The sequence below is a fragment of the Rutilus rutilus genome (assembly GCF_951802725.1).
Source record: "Rutilus rutilus genome assembly, chromosome: 15".
NCBI classification, from domain to species: domain Eukaryota; kingdom Metazoa; phylum Chordata; class Actinopteri; order Cypriniformes; family Leuciscidae; genus Rutilus; species Rutilus rutilus.
Window position 1 is genome coordinate 28,282,315 of NC_140220.1, and position 27,421 is coordinate 28,309,735.

Genomic DNA, 27,421 nt, shown 5'->3' on the forward strand with positions numbered 1-27,421 from the left:
GTCACTATGGGTTAAATTGATCATATTTGACCACAAGATCTGTGGACGAGGATGTGGCCAAATGAGAGTCGGTGTTTAGGGGAGAATACCTGTTTTTATATTTTTGTGGCAATTCATCACAGAAATCAAAGGTGCACTTTAACAGCTTTCTTCTGTCCTGTCTCTTTTCCATCACTTAGATCTCTGTCTTGTCATTTTAATGACATGCACAGTTTAGTTACATTGCTAAGGAATCAAATGATATAATTAATGCATTCTGCAGTCAATTTAACCTGCTCACACTCCTCTACAAGATGACCATATCTGCCATTGCCAGTGTGTATGCACAATGGACATGCGAGTCAGGAAAAAGATGCTGGGCTCTATGTTCATGATAAGTATAGCCTCTGTTCTTATAAGCTATTCAAGTTGATCTCATAATCAATATCAAAAATAAAGTGGTGAAAGGTATACTGATACCACAGGAAGTACTTACAGCAGAATGTCTATGACACTCTTGCTTGTGGTGTGCTTTATTAAATGGCAACCAAGTGCAGTGAGACTGGTAAAAATAAAACTTACGGCATAGGTCGCTATGTAACTATGGTAACATGCTCTGAATGTCATCCTCCTCCAACATAAAAACCGTAGTAAACAGTGTTTGGACCACATCAGCAGAGTGATACTGTAAGCTATTTCCATTTTGAACCAAAAAGTCTTAGTATTTAGTCGCCGACCTTCAGTAAAAAGCCAGTTCCTTCTTTTCTCTGCCCTTCCAGGCCTAAATTACCAAAATGTCTTAAATCTTCAGACAGTATGGGAGTTTTTACCTACCCTGCCTTGTGGAGAAATTCATCCTCCTTTTAAGAGCCTATTCATTCACATTCACAGCAATATGAAACATCACAGTGGGGTGGGAAGGCGGCTCCGAGGCTGGCCGTGTGCTTACCCACAATGCATTGTGGGCTATGGGAGGTATTAGGTGGGAGTCGGTGAGGTGCTGTTTCTCCAACACACAACCACCAGTGACCCTCCTATGGCCCCGACTAAAAGGGCGACATACAAACATGTGCATTGATATTACATTCTATGCAAACACTCACAAACTCAAGCCCTCACAGCCAGAGGCCACCATCAGTCTATCCCAAACTCTTCAGTTTTGATTTGTACTTTTTTTTTTCCTAGATGTTTGTTTCAAAGCCGTTTCTGTCGTCATTGTCATGGTGATTGTTGGCGATTAGTTTCTAGTTGGTGATGGTGGTAGGCATGGGGAAGCTGTCGCTACGACATCTCTCGATCTTTATACCATTCCACAAACTCATCCAACAGCACTGGCCCTAAGCAAAGAGAAAAAAAAGTCAAATCTGATGTACTTCCAGCTGCATGTTACAAAATAATGATGGATGTCTTAATTGGGGTATAATTAGAAGTATACAGGCGTGTTAAAGTGTGGGTGATTGTACTCACAGGCCCCGTCCTCATCATAGTTACTGAGATCAAGGTTGATAGTCCTACTGAATTCTAGAACATTGCACCATTGATCTTTATTTATAACCTTATACTTCGATTGCTGTGAGGGGATAAAAAATGGTGGGGGGGGATATGTCACTGTCAAAAATTTCATTGACATACAAAATGTGCAAATATATGTATTAAATACCAGTCAAAAGTTTGTACTGATTTTGTTTCCCTTATATTTAAAGGTGCTGTATGTAATTTTTTGACTGTACTAAAGCATACAAATTCCATAATATGTTTGCAGATATTTAGGAAACATTCTAAGTTCACAAACTCACATACATAAAAAAATATATGTTTAAATGCTACAGCCAGTTATTCTACTTCCGTGTCAGAATGTCTGTTTTTGTTTTGATCTGTGTGATTCCGCCCACTGCCAATTTACCCAATAGTATTTCGACACCCCAGGTTGCCAGTTGGTGGAAAACACAGCGTATTGCAGCCATGGAAGTTAATAAACAAACGAGTCAAAGATTGCAGATTCTATCCGACCTAAAAAGCATCCATCTAAAAATCCTATAGCGTGTCCTCAATCTAGCAACCCACGTGAGCATTGAGTCTTTGGAGGAGGGGGCGGGTGAACAACTCTACTCCAATATTTGATTTGCAGTACCCATTCTAACAGCTAGATGTCAATATTACATACTGCACCTTTAAAGCTCTATTCTAAAACTAAATTGTGGTTACATATGAATGTCTACATGGAGCAATTTAAATGTAATTTTTTAATTAATTGTTTTGGAACATAGATGAGTTGGAACATAAAAGCAGCCAACAAAATGGCCAGTTTGTGAACACCTTCAATGCGGTTTAAAAAGTATTCCGAGATCCAATAAGCTGGCTGAGAGAATGTCAAATATAAGCCGTTTAAGGTTTGTGCTGTATGTATATCATTTTTATGACATTTATATTATTCTAAAATGTGGAAATCAGTAATAATGAATCTGCAAGTGTGTCAAAACATTTGACTGGTCTTGTAAAATTATTAAAGTTACACTGATAAACTGTAAAGATTAAAATATTTACTTCTAGAAACTGGTTAAACACTGGAAACAATGGCCAGGTCTTCCCAAGCAGAAGTCCCAGCATACATTTGGCAGTATTCAAGTCTAAACTCCTCTGATCCTTCTCCTGCAAAGGGGTGGAACCAGATTCAATTTTAAACATTTTGAATACAAGTTCACACATCACAATAAAAATACTGAGTTGGCAATTATGGTAGTGAGGTAACAATCTATAAATGACTCATTATTGCCAAAGTACTTAAATCCAGGTTGCTCCTGGAGGACCGTTTCAGAAATTACTGTACTGTGTACTCTATACTCTAAGCAGTCTGAGCTTGAACATATGATAATACAAGTGCCGGAGGGCAGACATGATTATTGTCCCTACACCTTGACACCATAACAATGCTTCAGGTTCTCTGTGCCCACTATTTAAAAGCAAAAATACTCTAGATAAATCACTTCTCTAACAGCCATGAAATATGGTTTTACTGCTGGAGAATGGACTAAGTGCTCTATACAAGATGAGCCCAGGCGTGAACATTTCTGTTTTATCTAGACAGGATGGATGTCATGTTATCCATTCAAGATTGCCATATGCTATTTATTTGTACTCATCCACTTTATTGGCCTTATCGAATGGCTCCTGTAAGAGCTTCACTCAGCAAATCTCCATTCGCTTTATAATTCATACCAAGGGAGTGGGAAAAAAATAATCATTGGGACAAGAGATACTTCTGCTGAGCAGAATAAGAGGTAAAACAACCTAAAATAGCACCATCTCTCAGCATTCTCAAGCCCTTGTCTGTTGTAACTGACGAACTGTGATGAGCAAAAAAACAATTATTCAGAAAGGATCCAGATGCACAGTCACAGGCAATCATTAAACCAAATGTATTCTTTTAATACTTCAACACTATAAGAGCTTTTAAAGTCAACGATGATTAGTGTCCAATCAATCAGTCCTACACATACTCACCCTGGCAAAGTCAAAGGCATATCGGTAAATGAGCTTGAAACTGGTGGCATCGTTGAGGACGGACCTCAGGTAGTCTAGAGAGTTCCTGAGTTTTTCAGTAGAGTCACATCTGCATATGACAGAAAAAGAGGAAAAGTAAAGTTTGGGACAGAAAGAAGTGTAGTAGCATGGTAGTAGATGTATACAAGGTCCATGTTTAGCCAGACATACTGCAAAGAGCCCATTCCCTTGAGCCACTCCTGTAAAGTGAAGTAACCCATACTCTGGGCATCAAGCTTCCAGGCCAATACCAGCATCACCACCTACATACAAATATACATTAAAATGACCACTGATGAGATGTTTTCAGAGGAAAATGTAAAACCATATCAGATTAATTTAGTTTCTTACATTCTCTGGCTCCACTCCAATGTCTTCACAGAATTTCTCCATCCCTTCTGGTCCAACCACATCATCACACCCTATTAACACAACACATGCAGACACAATTTACTTTTATATACATTGGCCCCAAAAAGTATTTGGACACTTAAGCCACAATACATTTAAAAAAAAAAAAAAGTATTTGAATTGCATAACATTTTAAAAGTAGTGGCCTTTAACCCTTAAACGCATACCGTGGGTCTTTAGAGACCCGGGACGTCATTCACTACCCTCCTCCTCATTCATTATTTAAAAGTTAGACATCAACCTTCTTAGTATTCCTCAATAAATTCATTATAAACAATATAACAAGAAAACAATAATAAAATAATAAAAGAATGCCTGTTTTCCCATTTATTTTTTGCAAATATTGTTTAGGGCCGCTAACGACCCGAGGCGTGTAACAGTGCAAGTATATTTTTTCTGTACAACAATTGAATCTTTGATGACTGACTAAGTGCAAATAAACTTTATTCTACAAGGTGGCAATGTCACACAATGATGAAGTGACATTTCACTCATAGTTACCGCAGGCAGAAAACAAAAGAATAGGAAGTATCATCAGCAAAACTTGAAATGGCTCAGTGATTTACTGCAGAGCAAGTACTGAACGCAATCAAATATTAATGTCACTCTCACTTAATGGTGGATCGGGCGAAGAAGCTTTCAGCGATCAAAAGATTGATTTTGAAGATGTTGAAAATGATCGTTTTGAGAATATGTTTGAGATCGAGAATATGAGCCAGATGCTGAATGTACTGGGAAATGATCTATGACGAGGACAGTTATGATGGTATAAAACATCTGCTCAAACTAAACTCTTCCAAGCTCCGAAAGGTAACAAAATATGCTTTATTTTATTCTTATGTAATTGTTACTCTAATACCAGGAGAGCTTTATGTTATCGCGACACGTAGAGATGCATCTGTGTTAAATATATAGATCCGGGTCGCTAAAGACCTGAATATGTAATAATGACTGGCGAAACACTCATGCATTTAAGGGTTAAGGACACTTCAATCAAAACATTTAAAAAAAGTTTTGTTTGAAATCTAATCTTAAGATTCAAAATATGAAGCAACAGATAGATTGTTCAAGATGAAGACAAAAAGTCTTGGACATTTTTGGTTGTCAAACTCTATTCTGCTAGGACACTTGTGTGAACTAAAAAGTGAAGTTCTGAGAAAAGCATCATTTGCGCAGATGCCACTTGGTTTGATATTTTGTATCTTGTTATTTGATATTTTGTATGCATTTAAATTCAGACATTTTTTAAGTGTGACTTAAGTGCCCAAATACATTTTAGTATATACTTATAGTCACTATTTACATCTTAACTTCATTTGGAAAGTCTCTGAAGTCACAAGGGTGGAATTCTGAATAAAAAAAGAAAAGGAAAAAAAAACTAGCGTAAATTTAGCTGACATTATTCACTGCCTTCTAGACATTTCAAGTCAAATTATATGAGCTTATCAGCTCTTGGTGTGATTATACCATTTTTAAGACCTTACCAGTGACTAAGTTTACATGGACAGCAGTAATTTAATTATTAACCTTGTTCTGAATAAGACAATATTCTGATTAAGGTGTTTACACGAGTTGCATTTAAAATATTCCTTTCATGTTCCCGTTTTACATGTTATAGAACATAGTTCGATTAATGGCACACGTCATTACGTCACCATGCCACGCCGTCCAACGTTCTCTCCTTATCAACATACAGTTCACAGGGCTCGAATTTCGGCGCAGGCATTGCGCATAATTTTAATCATTCCTGCAGGTCTCGTGCTTATCTCGTGCTCGGCTAAAATCAAGGGGAGAGCGAGCATTTCAAGTGGCTGGCCCCACACTGTGGAACAAGCTCCCACTGTATACTGAGTTCAAGTCATGTCTCAAAACTTATTTATTTTCTATTGCTTTTAGCTTAAAATGATTGTTCTGTTTTAAACTGTGTTTAGTATTACTTGTGTTACTAATTTCTATTAGCTCTATTTTCTATGTGTACAGCACTTTGTCGGCCAGTGGCCGTTTTTAAATGTGCTCTATAAATAAACTGAACTGAACTTATAATGCAGGAAATTCCCACAAACATGTATTCACTCTAGCATGTAGGTTGTATGAGTAAATTAATCCACACAGATTATAAAATCAAATCAGTCATTTTAAAAACTTTCTGCGAAACGTAATTTCACAAACAGCGTGAGTGATTCAGCGGTGCCAGACTCTCGCGTTTTGGGACTTGGGACAGTTGATAGAATTGTAATTTGCACAATCGGGCCAGTGTTGCAGCGTCACTTAAGTTTATAATTTGGACTTCTGTAAATCTATGGAAGTAAAATAATGGCAAACGTTTTTTTTAAACAAAAAAGTTTGTTGAATTGCACTCATTGAAAAAAAATATGCATTGCATTAACTGAGCTTGCATTTTAATGCATTGTATTTTTAAGGCTTGCATTTTCATGGGCTGAAATTCAACATGGTTGTATATTTATGCTGTGAATATTTCAATTCAAAACATTTCACACACATTTTCATTATTAAAAATTCAATAATCCATATTCAATAATCCAATAATATCCGATAATCCAAGCAGCCTCACAAACAGCTTGCAAGTAACCAAACTGACTACTTTTTCACGAATTATAGGGCTGAAACGGTCAAAAACACACAAAATTATGTCAAAATTCCAGTCTTGGTGAGTATCCTCATAAACACAGTCGGTTATGTCTTAAATAAACACAAACAATAAATTGAGAAAGAAAATGCATGCATAATGAATCCATGCACTAGCTCTTAAAGTGACAGTGGCAGTGGCTGTCATTAATGTTCATAAAACAACAAAAGATAGCTTTAATTGTAAAGAATTAGGATTAATAGCCTATGTATTTACTTAATACAGGACTAAAATACTATCCAGTGTCATTTTACATTTGATTACTTTATTCAGTTTCTGTAGTATGTCTGTACCTGAATGCTAGTGTTAGACCTTTCAGATAGGTGAGATAGGTGAGATAAATGTTACTTTTAAAACCAACACCCCTAACCACCACTACTTAACCCCTAATTTACTTTGAGTATGACTTTAGCCGGATTAAGTCCCTATTCATGGTAATTTCTTAATCAGAGTATTGTCTTAATCTGCTTAATATCGGAATATTGTTGTCCATGTAAACATACCGAATGACATTAAAAAGTCGTTTATGATAGTTCATAACATGATAACAAAACTCAACATGACTTAGCGTACGTACCTGCATATTCATAAAACCACTCTAGACATCTCTTGCTAGAAAAAGCTTCAGCCTCCTGGATTTGCAATGTCTCCTGTTTTCTGTAAACACTGAAATGAATAGACAGGACTGAGCAGATGCAATTTAAATATACATTAACACACACTTGTTAATGCATTAATGCCACATTAAAGCGCAAACATGCTGCATCTGATACAAACAAGAAGACACATGCTCTGAGGGCAAAAATCCACCCACAAACACAGATCTGATGGTGCAATTAACAGTTATGACAGTTGTGCAATTTACTTTTTACATTATTATAACATTCAGTTCCTTCTGTGAATAAATACAGAATTCTCATCTTTGATCACCAAAATGACATATTTAAAAGTTTTTTCCTGTGATTTTTTTTTTATTAAAATAGCTTCCACTCACTCACGCGAGCTCAGAGATTTACTCTGTCAACTTACTGAAGTAAACGCTGCATAATGGTATCACTTTTTTACAACGTCGGACACATAACTTTTGCTCGACTATGTTACCAAACAGCTAATAATGTGATGCTAATATTACACAAACCATGATCCCATTCACCATCTCAGCCTGCCTTCTAAAAATCAGCATCCTTAGAAATGCTTTGAGCATCATAGAACGTCAGTGGAGAAAGGCATATAGTTCATCATAACATACATCACATGAATAATTCACCCGCTATATTGCTAAATTTACCCAATTTTTCATATCAACAAAAAATATATATCGGGATAACCTGCTGACTTCTCTTGAGACTCCCCTGCTTTAGAGCATAGTAGCGATATGCTAAAGCCCCACCGCCCGCCCGCACGTTGACGTGATTGGTTACAAGGTAGTTTGTGATGTAAGAAACGCAGATGATTTCAAACCATGTTTTTGAGACGGTCTTTGTTTCACTGGAGTTTTAAGGAGAAAATACTCAGCAATGGTGTTGATTATGAATTTGCACATGGTTTGTCGTAAAGCATATTAAAAACACCACATAGACATAAGTGTTCATTAAAAGCTTGACTTTCACCACAGGGGGCATTTAACTAATATGAAAAGTTGGGTAGATGAATGAGTGTGTATGTATGAGTGAATCAGAGGAAGGTCAACAGACAGATGGAATGGACAGAGATGGAGAGGCTGGAGAGATGGTTGAATGGAAAGGTGATGTTTTGAGCATACTTATCCTGCCGGCTCTTCTTAGCAGACAGGTCATCTCCAGCAGTGGGTCTCCTCTTTTTCCTGGGGGGCATGGCTCTGGAGCAGCAGGCTGGAAAAAAAGAGAGAGACAGAACACAAAGATGATGATGATTATTTTTGTTTCTCTTTTCCAGCCATTCCCTCCCACAAACCAGGGATATGTCCTCACATTTGTCCAAACCAGATGCGATGCGATAAAGATTCCAGTGACAAATAATTTGTCTGTCCACATGAGACGCGACTGCAAGATGCGTAAAATCAATCAAAACCCACAGCCAATCAGAACAGCGTGTGGGCGGAGTCTCACGGTAAGTGAGCACCATAGAGTAATCTTGACGGCAATCGCAAGAAAGTGGATAAGTAGGCTAACGTACATAATCAAATTCACAAATAGTAAACCATTTAAACATTATTCAATACATAGGTTACTGAGTTACTAAAACAAAACTTTGTCAAATAATACACTTGTTTGTTCACAGTTTGAACGTTCTTGTTTCCATTTGTTTCATTTCAAGATCTGAGGTGAATTATCCATTGTTGCTTTTACAGCTACAAAGCTGGGAGCACTAAATGATATTCAAAGTCACATTACACGCTTTTAACATTAAATAAAGCACATAAACAGTACCTGAGATTATCATTGCCACACTTTGTGTTTGTTGTTCCAGCCGCGACGTCGCAGAAACATAGAAACCGTTTCTAAAATAGAATCGACGCGTGTCGCCGTCGCGGCTGGTTAGGACAAAAACTCTGATTAACATGGAAAAGATACCTTTTATCGCGCGTCGCGTCGTGTCGCGTGTAGTTAGGACACGGTGTGAGACGCAGTCCCGGTTCCAGAATCAAAAAATTGAGGGTGCTTCTGAAAATAGTGAGGATGCTCTAATAAAGTAAGTGTAAGCAAAGGCTCCTTTTACAGAGACATTTATGATTATTTACAAGTCATTACTTTTATAAATAATTTGAATAGAATTAAAAATTATTTTGATATTAATATTTTTCTATTAATCTATTAGTCTGCATTTACATTGCTCATTGCAATTTCAAGAGTGAATCCCGCATTTATATGTAGATGTCACGAATTATATGATGATTCACGAATGTGCAGAACTCAGCACTGAACAAAAACGACGGCATTTTAAGCAGCGAGTGGACTAAAACACCTCTGATTGGCCATTGCATTCGAGAGATTAACAAACATCTCTGTGATTGGCTACATTTTTCACCTCTGCAAAAACACGTTGTAAATAGAAACATTTGACGTTCTCCAGAGCACAAACACAAATACACACTGGAGCAATATGCTATTATTTCAAGCTTTCATCAAGCACCCCTGTAGAACCGGGCCTGATGAGACGTCCTGCAAGCTCAATAGAGCCTTTATAAAGCCTGAACATTAAGACCTGGAGGAATGGGACTTCTATAGGCGACAAATATGAGGATTACAGTAAAAATACACTACCTTTCAAAGGTTTGTGTCAGTAAGATGCTCACAAAGACTGCATTTATTTGATAAATATGTCATAGTCATATTAAAAGTCACTAAAATAGTCATATTGTGAAATATTACAATTTAAAATAACTCTTTTCTATTTTAATACGTTTAAATGTAATTTATTCCTGTGACGACAAAACTGTATTTTCAGCATCAATACTCCAGTCTTCAGTGTCACATGATCCTTGAGAAATTATTCTAATATGCTGATTTGGTGCTCAAGAAACATTTCTTATTATTATTATCAATGTTGAAAACAGTTGTGCTGCTAAATATTTTTGTGGAAAATGCTCCATGTTTTTTTAAATGCTCTAATAAACAAAGGTCAAAGAATAGCATTTATTTGAAATAGAAATCTTTAGTGACATTTTTTTGCAATGTCCTTACTGTCACTTTTGATCAATTTAATGCATTCTTTCTAAATAAAAGTATTAATTAAAAAAAAAAAATTTACTTGACACATTTTTGAACAGTAGTGTAGAAGTAAAAATTACACACACACACACTATATATATATATATATATATATATATATATTAGTTTGATTAGGTTATGGAGAGATTGGGCAGGTCACTACCTGTGCCGTGAGTCTCTGGGCCGACGTCTTCTGTCAGGTTCTACGGTGAAAAAGACACTGCATTTAACAACCACCATCACTCTTTCTCTCTCTCTATCTCTACATTCTGCAGCAAACAAGCAGCTATTAGCACCGCACCAAAAAAAGACAGTAAGCAAGTGTGTGATGTAGGTGGCTGATCATCTTTTTTCCTATAACCTTAACAGATGCTGCCAGTGCAGCTTTATCAAAGACATCGTTCTGGAAATAAGATAATATAGAGCACAATTCTGTGTCAATCAGGGTTATGACTATGAGGGTAGTTATTTAAGTAAATGGCTGGATCAAAGGTTAATTTTGTAGTACGTAATAATGCCGTTGAGAGTCCTAAACTCTCATATAGCCAAACACAGCAATACGACAATGCTAATCTACCAGTACACCGGTCAGTACAGCACTGTCAGCTCTTGCATTAATCTCAATATAAGAATATCTGTCCTTTAACCAGGGAATAGGGGATTATTAATGGCCTGATCTAATAATATTCACATAACATTATCAGCTCATATTTGCAAAATTCTGCATTTGATACTGTATAAACAGCCTACACAAAATCTGTGTGAAGAAAAATGTAAAATTTCAAGCTCCCATCATTCACTCTTTACTCGTCTACTGTCCATTGCCCAATTGTTTAATAAGACTTTACTACCCCATCTCTGTTCAATGCATTTTACCATTTACCAAATATAGCGCATATGTGTGTGGAAAAAAGTCTGCAGATTTCATCTAGACCTGGTTATAGATCATCTATGATCTAAAGCCTCTTTAACATGTTTTATCTTTTAAATATCTTCATGTTTGAAGCGAGTTTGAAGGCTGACAAATCAAACAAATATCTGACCAAGAGTTTTTACTTCATAATCATAATCACAAACCTTTATTTGCTGGATTCAACTTCAGCAATAGCATACAGAGAACAAATCTGTTTTTTCAGAGAGATTCAACCATGTATTTTCTAATAGTTTCACTAAATAAACTCATACTTAAACTACACAGAAATCAATGATACATTGGTAAACTTCGTTATTGACCTTGAAAACTGAACATTTTGTGTGGATTTAGTGGCCTACCTGCCAGAATCATATTGATACAAAAGAATAAATCATCTAGTGATAAACTAAACATGAAATGTGCACAAATCCCATATGTATAAATGCTCTTGGTTTAAATGATTTAAAGGCAGGAATGTTAAATCTGGCAAAAAAAAAAAGCTGATGAGTATTTAAGTGCAGGCAAATGGAGTCCATTTTTACCAGCCTGTGCAGGGTGTGGTAGATCTTGTGGATACTGGCCAGTGTGGACAAATGAGAGTTCAGCTGGAAATCTGTGAGGGAGATATAAAAATAAACATCTTTTACTCCTGGCAGTTATGTACAAGCATCTGGGCTGTAAATGGGTTTCTATGTGTTTGTGTGTTTGTTCACACAGTGTCTTCAGTCTAGATGTAGAAGTTATTGAGAATATGGAAAAAAGAAGCATCCGCTTCAGTCAGCCTGTAGAGTGACATAAATATGAGAGGCCATGTGAGATACTTAAGTGTTTCTTATAAGCTAATGCATACAAAATGCATACTGCTTTATGTGCCTTCATTATAAGCATAGTCAACGATCAACATTGTCATCCATAATCTTTATATGGTGGTTCCCAAACTGGGGTACACACATACCCCTGGGTGTATGCGAGGCGGCAGAAGGGGTATGTTAACAAAATGCTGAGTTTTGCCATTCATTTAATTAAAGTATGCTGCCTTAGCAAATCGAGCTACATTACTGCCGTTCTTGATAACGTACCTTCGTAAAAGTGGGGATTTAGCACTTACTAGCATGAAGAACAACTATAGACACAGACTGTGGTGCATAGAGATCGATTAAGACTCAAAACTCTTTCTGATACGAAAGAGTTCTAGTTTTTAATGTTGATATTATACGGGCAAGAATGCAATTTTTCCCAAATATCCACACAATTGAAACTGCGACATTCATTTTATACAACAAACAATAGGGTAATATTAAAGGGTTAGTTCACCCCTTTAAAGGTGCAATAGGTGATTCTCTACAGAAACATTTTTTTGTTATGCTGGTTGAAAGTTTCCTCATATCCTGATGGCAATCACTATGTTAAGAGGTCTAAATGTATTTTTAGAAATATATATCATCTGTGGAAGGCGTAGGACCATAAAATGTTTGTTCAATTAATGCATTCGGTCCGAATTAAATGATAGCATGTGTTCCATGTCAGTCAACGTGTGTTTGCGTTCCACTGCACAGCCTGTTCACGCAGACATCATTCGCAGACAGAGCGAGAATGGCAGGCAAACAGTTGTTTATGTTCTTTATTGTAGTACTGCTACTCACTGTACTGTAAAGTTCTCTCACCGGTGAATGATACATGATGTAATCCAATAACGTTGTCTCTGGTCGTCTCGCTTCTGGTTTGTGCGTGTTCATGTGTTTTGGAGGAGGCGTGGCTTTGGATGGCGATTAGCAGTGAGAATTGAATGCTTTCAATGCTACCAGGCTAAAGTTAGCATTTACGAGATCACCTATTGCACCTTCAAGTAATGTCCATTTTAAAAAAAGTGTTGTTTGCTCTATTTTGCAATGAAATAATTGTTCCAACGAAAGCCACAGCAGAACTGCAACACACAGCGATGTTTTTGAATGAATCATGAGAGTCAATGATCCAATTACCCATTCATAATACAGCCACTTGTTTCATTACGGAATGAATGAATAAATAAATGAACGAACGAACGAACGACTTGATGACTCACTCATTAAGACAGTGCCTTACTGCCACCTACTGGCAGTTTTAGTTTAATCTTCACTTCGTATCACTTTGTTTATACCATCATTGCATATTTCTCTATTGGACTTTTTTATTTTATTTATATTAAACATTATTTATTGTACAAAGGTATTTATAAAGGTAAAGAGGGCAAATGTTGTCCATTAATGAAAAAGGTGTGACCGCAGTCTAAGTGGAAGAGGGGGGTCCGCCGAAGGATGCTAAATGCCTCAGGGGGTACGCCACTCTAAAAAGTCTGGGAACCACTGCTTTATATTATAGTGTGGTTTCATCATTAAGAAAGTAAATGTCAGTGTGGAGGTCATATTTCTCTAGCATGTTAATATCAGGTCCTAGTGAATATCAGATATCTAGAATACATTTGTGGAAGCAAAACTTGGGATTAGATATAGATAATAATAATTAATTATTATTATTAATAATTAATAGTAATAAATATGCACAGACCCAAATACAGATGGTATTTGAGATGGTACAATTGAAACTAGCTTACAAAGATAAACATAACTCCAGTTAATCTAAATAAAATCCACAGCGATATTCCAGAATGATACTTTTATTAAACGTAGCCTAACACTTCTAAATGTGCATTGATTCACTGCATGTGATAATGTGAAGAAATTCAGAAAAAAAAAGTAATGAAAGTCAGTAATGTGATATCAGTATTGGTCTTTTTTAGTTTACCCTTGAATCCACAGTTTTTCATTTTTATTCTTCCAGATAATATGGCCTAAATATCAAAACAAGATATTCAGATATGAATAGATATCCATTTGTAAAGGTCAATAGCATCTTTTGAAAGGCCCACTATAACTAAGTAACTAAGAATAAAGAATTCTCCTCATGCAGTGCAATGGAAAATATGTATATATTCTAAAGTATAAAGAAGCCTAATTTGAAAGTTTATGGATCTCTTGATATCATTTGTCAAAATGAAAATAACTACATAGTGTATCCACACCAATGTTTACACGTTAAATGCTTGTTATGCTGGTTATATTTTCTGTAACTTTTCTATGGTTTTATTATTTGGCATTTATTATTCTGTTTTTGATATACATTTTGTATGTAGCTCACGAAGGGAATACCTAAATAAATACAATATGCGGCGTATAAAACGTAGCCTAGCCTAAACGTGTTTTGGGCGCATGAAAACGAAAGTTAGCATTATTCATTTGTTAAGAAACTAAAGACTGGCGTAGCACCAAGAAAATGACGTAAGCATATGATTCATTTTGCACATATTATAAACTTCCACGTTCTCGTTATTCTGATAAAAAGATATATATATATATATATATATATATATATATATATATATATATATATATATATATATATATATATCGTACAGGCCTTGTATATGACCGGTGTGCGAGTAGGCAGGCCTTTGAAACAACATTAAATTCAGATATAATGAAAACTATGTTATTTAAATAATGCCCGGTATCTAATTTAGTACATTACTAAAGCAAACTCGACATAAAATGAGACCTATTTATGAACCTCTGACGCAGTTGTCAGGAATACCAGTAGATACATAACACCCCAAACATGTAATAAACAGTATTAGTCGAATTCGCAACAAAATGTTTCAAACATTCACCGCTCTATATTGACAGTTCTTTAAAATAAAATGTTCTGCCACATAACGTTGGTTAACACAAGAGTGTATACACACATAACTTGCAACGACTTTACAAAGTATCTGGAGAGTCTGTGGACTTCTGGGGAATGTAGTCTAACGACTAACAACGCCGTACGTTTGCCAATGAAATGGTTCGGCTGAATAAACCACATTTCCCAGAATTCCCCAAATCATATTTTCAATCGGTACTCTCCCCAACTGATGAATGCGACCCAAATGCTGCAAAAAAGATTTTCTATCTTTGATCAAAAACATTTTTTCACAGCGATGTGCAGTTGATCTTTCAGGTGGCCTTACAGTAATGCGTCAGATCACATTTGACGTGTTTGCAAGCACTACATTTTTACACAACTGCGTCACAATTTTCACCCCCTGTCATTTTTCCGCAGTTTTCTGGGGAAAATCTGACCCGTTTAGCTCTAAAACAACAACCTTTAACTTGCTCTTCGGTGGCTTTGCATTACTCGTTCGAGTTGTGATGAGATGGATCCCTTAAGGTTATTTGGGTATTAAAGGTAATTAGTGTACAAGTGTATTGTGTAAATAGGATCAGATACCTTGCTCGGATTGCTGTATATACACTCAAGCAAAGAAGGCTAAAATACAACGATCCTCCTTGCAAGGTCGTTGTCGCTTGCAAGCGCCCAAGACATCGGAGTAAAAACACAAAGAGAGCAGCTAGCAAGCTCAGAGTCAATCTGATGATTTGTATGCTCGGGTAACGGCTACTTTACTCACAAAATGCGTCAATACAGCAAATCATACGTCTTAAAAGAAGTCACGACGACTTGTCAGGGTTCAGCAAGTTCGCAGTTGCCATCACAGGTCGACAGAACACGAATAACAGTGAAAACGTACTATTGTACTTACTTGACGCATCTGAGTGCATTTTTATGAAACACACAACTGTATTTGTGTGAGTCTGCAGACCGGCCAGTGGGCGGGACACGTCAATATTATTCCTGCCCATAAATGATTTAGATGGGCCAAATTTTCAGGTACCACGCCCACTAGTGTCATTGATTGGTCGAGAGGAGTGTCATATACATTGCGCAAGAAGCAATGTGTACATCCCGCCTCTAAACCAACGTGATTGGTTAAGGTGCTTTCATAGCCCCTCCTCTCAAAGCATATTATTGGCTGAGAAGTATGTCTACACCCATCAGTTACGATAGTTTCCTCGTGCAAAGAAGAAAGCCAGCCCACGATGACACGCTATTGGCTCAGCTGTGCACCAACACAGAGTCCACTTGGGTTAACAAAACAATGGTGAGAGAAAGAATACAGAGAAAAACATTACTGAACCAGGCAGCTACTTTTGCTTGATTGAGCGTTATCCAAAACATTGAAAAGTTGCAAAAGTAAATGGAAAACATCACAAGAAGCAGGAACAACAATTATGTTAGCCATTGTGATTAAAGGGGTAGCTCACCCACATCATCATTTCCTCACCCTCGTGTTGTTTAAAACCTTTATGACTTTTATCTGTGGAGCGTAAAATGATATGCTTTGCAAACTAGCAGCTTCAGTCACCACTTATTTTAATGTTTAGACAAAAGATATTATATTTGCAAATGGTGTCTGAGCTAGTGACCCATTTAGATTAGCAGATATACTTGTGTATGCTTTACTCAAAGTAATTCAGTAAAACATACCCAGTGACCAGTGCTTAGTATTACATGGTCTTTAATCTATACAAAAGCTCACTACTATTATATCGCTGTTATAATATTTAATATTCTACACTGAGTTTTGTGTGGGATCAACTGTCAGTTCTGCAATCTTTCCTTATCATTAATTCTCCTACATTTACAAGCATTCAACAGGCATATTGTATGCTGTTTATAATGCCCTTAATATGTAAAATGGGATTTCAGACCAAAAAACTACTAAATCATCAATTGTTCTAATAAATTGCAGCAGGTGGAAGTATTTCTTGTCACAGAAAGTAATTTTTTTTTAATTTACTAAATGTTTATATTGATGCCTTTTGTGCTCCAGTACTGATTGACAGTCTCTGACTGCATATCAAGCTTCATATGGGTTAGTTGTTAAGTTACCCACTGGCAAATAAGCTTCTGAGCAGATAAGGCTCCAGTCCCATGCAATTTAATGGAGTTATAATATTACATAGCTACATTTAGAGTTCCTAATACAATATTCAAAATGTAAATTCCCCAAACAAGGTCTTGTTTTCATCTCACACAACCCCAAGCACGGTTAGCTCAACTAGCTCAACTGTAATTTTGCCATGGATATATTCGGGCCTTTAAAAATAGAGGTTCCAAAAGGGGGTTTTCGCAGCAATGGCATAGAAGAATCATTTTGGCTTCTCCAGAGAACCTGGAACCTCAGTATGGGTCTGAAAATAACGTGTTTTCTTAGTGTGAAGAACATTTTTATAATCTGAAAAACTTGCTTCCACAATAAAGAATATTTTGTGCAATGAGAAGGTTCCATGGATGTTTTCCATGAAACCAGAGTGACATTAGGGTAAAAAAAAGGACGTGAGGGAGAGAGGCATGTGCTGTATAAAGATCCTAGATCACGTAATACTCACATCTCTCAGAACTTTTTTATGTAATTTTTTATGTAATTTTTGTCTAATGAAAGTCTTTTAGAAAGATATTTCATCAGCTGAACAATCAGTATGTTGTTAAAGGTATAGCGGAGGATTTTCTTTTTCCGGGTGGATCATCAAGACTATTGGTCCTCCTAAGTGTCAATCATTCTGGTGATATGTTTACGTAAGGCCGTCGTACGTGCTTGTGCACACGATTCACACGATGGTGTGTGCTCAAAACACAGGTTGGGCTTCCCACTGATGCCTCAGTCGCGAAGTTTCTACTTGACAGGTAAAGTTTGGCATGCTATTTGGAGAAATCCATTTAATATCACTGCTAGTAAAAGTTAATGTAAGCTATGATTAGCTCGTGCATGCTCTCTCGTGCACACGTTTAATAGGCGTTCCCTCTCGGGAGCAGGTAACGTTAGAGTGTTGCGCATGTGCATTTTTCCAAAAAGTGGAGAGGGCGGTTCTTTTCTAAAATTCAGGAAAATCCTCCGCTATACCTTTAAACAACATTGAACAATTTTGTTGAAATTAAATATGGTATTTGATTCAGGTCTATGCCAATAAAGAACCTTTATTTGTATATTTGTTATTTGTAACAACAGACTAAGGTATTGTGAATATTTATAATATTTAAATCTGTAATAAAGTGATTAGTCAGTATGTTTTGTCAAAGTTTCTTTCTCTATGGTTTCCTTTTCAGGAAAATTATTTCTGTTGATCAGCGTTTATTTGAAGCAGGTGGATACTATCGGCCTTGATTAGCTGGTTCCCGAAAGTAGAAAAGTAAAGAAACAAACTTTTACGTTTCTCAATTTTATGTTTTGACTACTTTGGGGGAATTGAGTACTTTGACTACTCGATTCTTAAAGGAATAGTTCACTTAAAAATGAAAATTCTGTCATCATTTACTCACCCTCAAGTTTCAAACCTGTATGATTTTCTTTCTTCTGCTGAACACAAAAGAAGATAATTTGAAGAATTTTGGTAACCAAACAGTTGATGGACCCCATTGACTTCCAGTATTATGTTTCCCTTCTATGGAAGTCAATGGGGTCCATCAGCTGTCTGGTTACCAACATTCTTCAAAATATCTTCTTTTGTGTTCAGCAGAAGAAAGAAAATCATACAGGTCTGAAACAACTTGGAGATGAGTAAATGATGACAGAATTTTCATTTTTAAGTGAACTATTCCTTTAAGGCCCATTCACACCGCATTGGATCAGTGTGTTATCTGTTGGCGTTGGTCAGGGTTTGTTTTCACCTGACTGAACACGTTCAATTTGTTGGTGTCTGTTGGGGCAGTGTGAACATGACAGTTATTTTTCATAAAATTCAAAATCCAATGGCAGACTTGTTTGTTGGTGTTTGTCTGTGTGGTGTGAATTGACCTCTAAACAAACCCTGATTAAACTAATGAACTTTACCTCACATAGGTTCATGTTGATGGAGGTCATCACGGTGAGAACCAGAACACTGTGAGGATGTATGGTGCAGGCAGGTGATAGTTTTATTGAATATCTATAATATGGTGTGGTTAGAAGATTTCTAAAAACACATTGTTAATTGCTTGTATTTTTCATTGTCTTCATACCTTCTCTTTCTTTTTGTGTTTTATATGGTGGGTCAAACACAGTGAAGGCAATGTTTTTAGAGCATATTGGTTAGCAGTTTGATAAGTGAATTGCTTTAATACAGCAAAAAAAGGACAAAAACAGAATGCACTGAATTAGTAGGCTGGTGTTGACAGTCTTCATGATAGGCCTTTTTGACAGTGGCAATGTATCATGGCAATCATATTTACCTGTTATTCTACTGCTGTTGTGCAAAAGACGACTGTATCTTGCATTTTGATTATATTTAGCTAGTTGTCCATTTTTGTTCCGTTGTGTTATTTGTTATTCAATGCAGTTTAGTAAGACATCAAATGACCATTAGGTGTCGCCAGATAGGCTAGGCTAGGCTAGGATAGGTAATCAGGAGCCAAACACTGGTAGGAACACATGATTTGTGAAATATCACGTGGATAAACAAGCAGGGAGCGCAAGTTATTCATTTTATCAGTTTGTCGTCATTACAGCTCTATGAAAATGACAATGTTTAAGCACAGTTTATTTTGTTTATTTACAAAAGCTGAGTGGGATAATTGATCGTAGTGTAACAGTTAGTATGCTACAGTTTATTATTCAGTCGTATAGAATGTCAAGGATCATGTGTTTTGTATTTTTAGTTCCGATTCTTGCGAACATCAGACAAAACGGGAAGACAGCTGAAAAATAAATAAATATGTAAAGACACTTTAACGTGATTAACTCAGGAGCTCCCATGATGCATTGCACGCTCAACTTTTAACATCATATTTAGTGCTTTATTTACATCTATACATCTTAAATACAAATTCTAGTAGATTTAATTGTTTATTGTAATGTACTGATTTGGTTGGTGTTACTTTGTAATAGTCACAGTGTAGCCTACTTAGCGTCACTGATGTTGGTGTCGTCTTTCCTCTCTTAGGCCTACTGGACACTGATTTTACATTTAAAAGAGACTCATGTTTCACCGAATATCACTTAAATCTTTTGCCTTTTACTAAAGATTTCTGCGGGGTGGTACACAATGAGTATAACAAAATTTTTGATGCCCTGCTTATGGGCTCTTGTGGGAAATCAAAGAAAGAAAGAAATATTATACTTGAACCTAATATGAAATCTGATCAGGATGAGTGATATTGCTGATTCTACATGTAATAGTTTAAATTTAATTCAAATATTGTATTAGTTAAATATAACCAAATATTCTTAGTAGGCCTATAGCCTATGCTTCAATCCATTTTTGTTGAGAGACTGAACTCAGGTGAGGTGAGTCAGGTTTGTGAGTGTAGTTGTGCCGCTGTACCAAATAGTTTACTTTTCCCACTGTGATGTAATGGTCTACAGCTCAGTCGCTGTGTTTGACGACTTCATTTCCCTGTTGGTTGTCACACAAGTAGCCTACCCGTCTATGAGATTCGTGTGTCCGGTGTTACAATATTCAGTTCCTTAAATTTTTAGTTCCATAGGTTACCTTTATGATAAGGCCTAGGCATTCAGATAAATGGTAACTTAACGATACAGCAGAGTACGAGATAATAACATGCTAGTCCATGATAATACAATTTATTTTTTCTCTTTCTCTTCTCTTTCTTTTTTTAATTTATTTTTTATGAGGGTTTACATTTTATTTGAATAGCTCGCCTGCCTAGTTGTCATTGAGTGACAGTACTGCAGAGTGTTGACAACAATGCTTGAAATAAACCTCCACAGATGCATCTTTGGCCTAATAAAATGTAGGCCTAGCCTATATATAAGCTAGTCTGGTGCGTTTATTCCGTGTCATCCGCATATTTTTCTAAACTGGGAAAGAGCTGTGCGAAGTGTGATTGATGTTTTATGTTTACCCGGCGTCAAATTTGTGTAAACCCCATTCCTGGCCACATGTCAGTGTCCATGGACCACCGGTTCTTGAGTGAGATGTGAGGATGACTGTCGAGTCCACCGGTCTTTCGCAGTTTCCCTTATAATGTTGTAGGATTTTGCCACTGAGTTCGGCTGAGGTTCTGTGACGTCTATGCATTTTTTTTTTTCATTTTTTTTTTTTACATTTACATTTCAAGAAACAGATATGATTTGGTCTTTCTTGATCCATTTAGGCTAGCTATATATTTATCCTGTTCCACACAAGGTAAAGTAGGTCTATTACATTCTGAAAATAAGACATGGTTTTTATACATTTCTTATTTTTTGAAATTGCATTCAATGAGTCATAGAATATTTTTAAATCTTTACCAAAATACCCCAAGAGATGGCTTAATAGACATTACCTAGGCCTATAGCTTGGGCTAAGTGAAACTTCTGAGAATTATTAACTTTTAATGTGTTGTCAGTTGTAGGAGAACAGGTATAACAGTCCAAGAAGAGTCTATTCCAACTAATTTGCAAAATATATATCTGCTTCCAAAAGTCTTTAGAATAGTTGTAGAATTAGTTTCAGGTTCAAGGTTGCAAAAAGAGCATAGCGTTGAGACCTTTTACAGTCTATTGAGACATCTTTCAATTTATTAAGAAAAGAATTGCAAGGATAATATCTCTCCCTGCAATATTTTTTTATCTTGTTGGGCAATAAAAACGTATTACTCTCTGACCATATTTTATCAAAAGAGGCAACAGACAAGAATCTTGATTGAGACGCTTTCTAGTGGGAAATTTGTTACATTTCTTATCCAAAATATTGAATACCTCCAATAAAAAGTTTTGCCCAACAGTTGAGTTATAATGGATATGTGTTTTCACAAGGTGAATCAATTTAGATGAGATGCTTACACAAGCAAATGGTAATCATATGAAGACACAAGCCCTGAGTAGGAAGATTGTTGATAAGTTTGAACCTCACCATTACTATTTAGCAAATCTGAAACACAAATAATTCACAGTTAATAATTCATAGTTCTTTGACACATGTTGGTTAATTGTTACTTTTTTAGTACCCGCCTCTGAAATTTATGTTTCCAGTAGCCGGTAGCACATTAATGTTGTAGAAACAGGTTAGACTCATGTTTCACCACAGAGCACATAAAAAATGTAGTGGGGAGGACTACAATGAGGAAAATATAATTTGTTGATGTGATGTCCAAGGACTTTCTTCTCAGTTAAACCATTTTTATTTTTTATTTTAAAAACACTGTTAATTAACATTTGTCAAGTGTGGTTACGATGGTGTGATACTTTAAACAGAAGACATGCTTTACTGGCCAATGTGTAAATGTCTGCCAGTATTTTTATTTTTCAACAAAGATGGATTCACTATCAGGTATGTAATAAAGCACCTGTGAAAAAAACCACTCATCGTCCATATCAACAAGATTATTTGTTTCTATTGAAATTGACATGTTTTAATAGACACTAATATGTGTCTCATTTTTTGAAGTCCTCTGAATGTCTTTTTTCTTTGCCCTGTAGATTCAAGTACAGCCAGAGGTGGACAGTAACAAAGTACATTTACTTGAGTACTGTACTTGAGTATCTGTACTTTACTTTGTATCTGTACAAAGACAAAGAAAGACAACTATCGTAATTTTTACTCCACTACATTTCTGTCAATGTCCTTGAGGGGATGATTTTGGTTGCAGACGCTGGATTTTAGTTGGAAATGAAAGTCGGGTTGACGTCAGAACCCGACTGTTGGTTTCTGACGTCAACCCGATTTTCATTTTCAACCACAATACAACGTCTGTCCAGCGTTGGAGATTAACGTCAATCTGACACTGGATTCTGACATCAACCTGATTTTCATTTTCAACGTTGGGTTTGGTCTTCTAAATGCGAATTTTGTCATTGTTTTGGAGCACACTAGCTAATAGAAAACAGTAAGGCTAACGTATTCATACTAAAAGCCAAAAAACTTTTAATAGGGCACTATTTGAGGGAACAGCCATTTGGGTGTCCGAAACCATTGTGGACGTTATTGAGTGCACTTAGTCAATCTCACATTCAATCCCACTATTGTAACTGTGTTCTAGAAATAAATTTGATATTGATATGAGGGTAGATAGGCAGGCATAGATTCAGAGGCATAAGGTACTGTAAGTATTACATACAACAATGCAACAATAATAAAAACAATGCATTGACATTTACTTTTTACTTCTGATACTTTTTTATTTGACCAGTAGTATCTGTACTTTCACTGAAGTAAGGAAGTTGTGTACTTTGTCCACCTCTGAGTACAGCGTCTAGGCATAAAATGCGTCTATCTAGGGTGAAATTGTGCGATAAAGATTTATCAGAGTTGGTAGTGAATGTTGGACAGAGGTGAGGTTGCTGACACGAGTATGTGTCAAAACAGGAAATCGGCACACTTCAAAAAAACTCAAATGACATTGAAAGGGGACATTTGACATTGGTAAAACACCAGCACACTTAAGGTCTTTTAAGAATGATGTAATGTGACTGCTACAAAAAAACATGCACAATTGGGTAAAGTATCGAATAAATTAGGTTCATATATTTTTGTTCATATTTCAAATACACAGTTTCATCTAAAAACACTAAATGCAGTGATTAAATTCAAATAGCACAGTGTTCATGTGCATGTAATTTGCAGGGCAACCATGACGTTGCATTTGGGTTGAAACCACAATGTTCACAGAAAGCAGCCCTCTGTACTACAGGACTGCCCAAAGGGAGGTGCATGTACAAAGTTAAGGAATGGAAAGGTGGAGCTCAATGAGCAGGTCAAAAGAAAAACAGCAGAAAGACGTAGTAGAAACAGAAGAAGCAGAACAGACAAAGAGAGGAAGACATGGCTGAAAAAGACATGACCACAGAAGGACATCAGAGTACAGAAGCAGAAGGACCGGTGGACACAAAACCCGGCCAGTCTGGGTGGAAGGTAGGAGAGTGTTGAGAGGTTTGTTTATCTTTTAAAAAGACTGCAGCTAAATATTCATGTAGTGTCTTTTAACATTGAATAAAAATGAAGATCTTTAGCGTTAATGTTGTATCAGTGTTTAATAGCTTGTTAAATGCATGTACAGCATCTGAATGTTAGTTCAGATCAATGTTCATGTGGTTGATAGCATGTAGACTGGTAGTAAGCAGGTGTGCACTGCACTTTGTGATATCAGGCATCTTCTGTATGGTGGTCACCATGTTTACACAGAAATATGTAAATTGGGTTTTGTAGATTTTAGATGCATTTAGAAATGTGCTCAAATGTAGCCTACAGAATATCCTTTGAAAGCAGCCACCTGGCTTGAAAGAACCACCTGATGATTGTTTAACATAGGAATAGCTTGATAAATGGTTGTAACTTCCTAAAAAAAAAAAATGACCCAAGTTTTTTAATCCATTTGTGTTGGGGCTATACATTCATCATTTTTGATGACAACTAACTGGACAGTGGATCTGTAATTCCCAGCATGCTGTTTTTTAATGTGTTTTTCAGTAAAGGGAAAAACATATTGGCGTTTAATAATCAGTTATGTTGGACATTTTTAACAGTTTCTGTAATGTTTTTTTTATTATTATTTTGTGGTTACCATTGTGCTGAAGAATGATGCTTGTGCTTAGGCTATGGGCTGATATGGAGTGAGTTTATTTGATTCAGTGAGTAAATTACAATGTTACTAAAGCTTCTTGTTTGTTTATTCTATACATTACATATAATAATTAACAGTTTATTTAATTGTCTTAATTAAATTAACATTTATATAGAATTAGTTTAGGTATGTACAATAAGAATGAAACAAGTTCTTCAAACAACTTTATACATTTGAGTTCCCGTGTCATCTAGCCAGCAGTAATGCATGTTAGTATATGCTAAAGTTCATTGAAAGGAGAGGAATATTCAGGACTACTTTTTTCTCTGACCTTTTTGCTGTTACAGCAATTCCAATGCTCCATAACAGATCAACGCTTTCCCAGGGAAGATATGAAGCAGATATGGAAGGAATGTCAGTACGAGAGCTTCTGGTATCGAGGTAAAGAAAGATGTACTCATTTATACTATACCTTAAAGTGATAGTTCACCCACAATGAAAATGCCATCATCATTAACATCCATGTTGCTTCATACTTGTATTTTTTTGTACAAAAAAAAAGCAGACATTTTCCTAAATCTTTGTGTTGCACAGACCTGATATGATGTTTTTGTTCAGTTCAGTTACACAATTTGTATAAGGTCTTAGGTGATGGGTGTAGCATACTTTAAAAATAAGTCAAAACAGGAGAGGTTCCCCTCTGAATGATCTTCACAGGTTGTTTGCTTTGGTAAAAAGGGATTTGACAGGTGTGTACATGTATTTTCAAGAATGTTAGCCAATGGAGTAAAACAGTGGTGCATTTATTATCCAGTGCTTATGTTTTGAATTTGGTTTAACCCTAGCACTGTTTGTGTTGGGGGAAACATAAGCCTCATGTTTAGTCTGCCTGTTGTTTGCCGCTGACAGTGATCTGTGACCCAGTTCTCCACTGTAACCAAATATTCATTAGAAGGTAAAATTTTTAGATATGAGATATTGATCGGTATACTGTAGTTTCCTTTTCCATCGTCAGTGCACTTCTATAAGCACACTCTTATCCAACCATCCCCTTTGGAGAGCGGGAATTGTTCCAAAAATGGGTGTTGGAACCATTTGGTATTTAGATGTTGAATTTGGAATCATAATGTGTAGCTTTTTAACCTCTGACTTGTTATGTCTCCACAGCTCTTCCGCTCTCTACCGGGAGCGTGGCTGTGACTGGTGGCCTTATATACAGTGGTAAGATTCAGTCTACATAATGTGAAAAAGCATTCATTACACGAAGCTGTTGGGTTTTAGACAGAGTTAAGGGGCAACGATACTAAAAAAACCTCTGGTTACAATAGTCTGTCAGTCATGCATTTATGAATGAAACACTTATTCTTTAAATAGCCTATAGGGTTCACACAGAACACATTTTTGTGTTTAAAACGACAGATGTAGGGTTGTGGAACAACTTTTAACTTGGGTGCAGAGATTACTGCGATATTTCCATCTTGTTTACACAGAACAAGAATGGAAAAGCAACGCAGTGGAATTGAAAAATGCATTCTGAATGAACCAATCTTTAAATGGAGCTTTTAATTTTCAATTTTGATTAATTAAAAACAGATAATCCAGTTTGTAATTTACCTCTTTTATAGGTGTCTGGAAACAGTCCAAGCGATTTGGGTATTTCCCTAAACTGCTTTGTAAGTCCCTTTTGAATAATAATGTAATTTCCCACCTCATATTATTATGCATGCTTTGTATCATCAATACAGTGGCAATGTACAGCTGGAATACAAACTCATCTATCTTTCCTCTGCAGTGGCGGGTATTGTGGGTTATGCAGTAGGCAAAGCGTCCTATGCTGGGGCCTGCAAAGAGAAGTTCAATAATAAACTGGGACCAGAGTTCACAAAAGGCTTTGGTCCTCCTGGATTTAGACATAGGTAAGTATCAAAATGCGTGTATTATATATGTCATTAACGTGTTGCATGCTGGGAACTGAAATCAATTTGAATAGGCTAATGTCTGTTCATGGTGTCCTTTATACAGACACTGCATCCATGTGTGTGAAAAGTGCAAGCAACAAGAAGCACAATCTTCAACAGCGCCTACTGCACCCACTCAGAGTTGAGGTAATTTTTTATTAAAAAGCTCACACACACACACACACACACACACACACACACACACACACACACACACACACACACACACACACACACACACCACTATATCTAAACACAAAAGATCCACAACACCAGCAAATCAACAAGTCAACACCTGCACGCTAAACCACACCTACCACTCTGGCGTTGTTCATGAGGATAACAATATGTGTAATCAAGGCTAAAGGTAAATCTATTCGTTTTTCTGTTGCAGGATCAACAGGACACTGCTCATCACTCTATGTATTTTTTTTCTAATAAAAAGATAAAAAAAAAGTTTTCTTCTTTGAAAATGACGCAACAGAAATCATCTTGAATGGACCTTAAAACTAACTAAACAGCAGGGGGCGCCAAGACACTGCAGCTATGCACTGCTGTTGGCAAATTAGACAACCTTTGTGCAACAGTTTATTTATTGAAATGAGCCATAGTGTGTCAAATGGCAGCGATGTTTTAGCACTAATAGTTGTGGTGTTTGTGCATGAGGTGGATTTGAGGGAACAATGTAACAATAAGGACTGTTAAATCCGGACACTTCTCAAGCAGTGTTAAATCTGGTACTAATGAATCCACCTCATAAGAATAAGCACAATAATTGGTAGGCTATCCCTAATTATTATGAGTAAAATCTCTGAATTATATTCCCATTCATATTTACAATTGTTAGCACACCAGGGTAGCACAATTCTGACCATGACTTTATGTATCTAAG

The 27,421-nt window shown here is 36.4% G+C and overlaps 2 protein-coding genes across 10 annotated transcripts; one reads left to right on the plus strand and one right to left on the minus strand.

The window, feature by feature from the left end:
• Positions 1–194: 194 nt before the first annotated feature.
• On the minus strand, positions 195–15,878 carry dcun1d4 (DCN1, defective in cullin neddylation 1, domain containing 4). Of its 9 annotated transcripts, none has more exons than XM_084432830.1 (12): positions 15,795–15,842; positions 11,722–11,792; positions 10,430–10,469; positions 8,340–8,427; positions 7,155–7,243; positions 5,234–5,279; positions 3,871–3,941; positions 3,691–3,782; positions 3,481–3,589; positions 2,524–2,628; positions 1,447–1,549; positions 195–1,316 (listed from the first exon to the last, which is right to left on the minus strand). In XM_084432830.1, the coding sequence occupies exons 5-12, from the start codon at positions 7,164–7,166 to the stop codon at positions 1,261–1,263; spliced, it is 594 nt and encodes a 197-aa protein (XP_084288956.1). In that variant the 5' UTR covers positions 7,167–7,243; positions 8,340–8,427; positions 10,430–10,469; positions 11,722–11,792; positions 15,795–15,842; the 3' UTR covers positions 195–1,260. The 9 variants fall into 9 exon arrangements, 6 of the variants coding, with proteins under 6 accessions (XP_084288956.1, XP_084288957.1, XP_084288954.1 ...); XM_084432831.1 differs by having other exon boundaries at positions 15,482–15,811; XM_084432828.1 differs by lacking the exon at positions 5,234–5,279 and having other exon boundaries at positions 15,795–15,878.
• A 7,880-nt stretch (positions 15,879–23,758) lies between these two features.
• Positions 23,759–26,980, plus strand: ociad2 (OCIA domain containing 2). Its single transcript, XM_084432880.1, has 7 exons — positions 23,759–23,922; positions 24,919–25,012; positions 25,739–25,792; positions 26,197–26,244; positions 26,364–26,487; positions 26,594–26,676; positions 26,924–26,980. Exons 1-6 carry the CDS (start codon positions 23,833–23,835, stop codon positions 26,673–26,675), a joined length of 492 nt encoding a protein of 163 aa, XP_084289006.1. The 5' UTR covers positions 23,759–23,832; the 3' UTR covers position 26,676; positions 26,924–26,980.
• Positions 26,981–27,421: the final 441 nt, after the last annotated feature.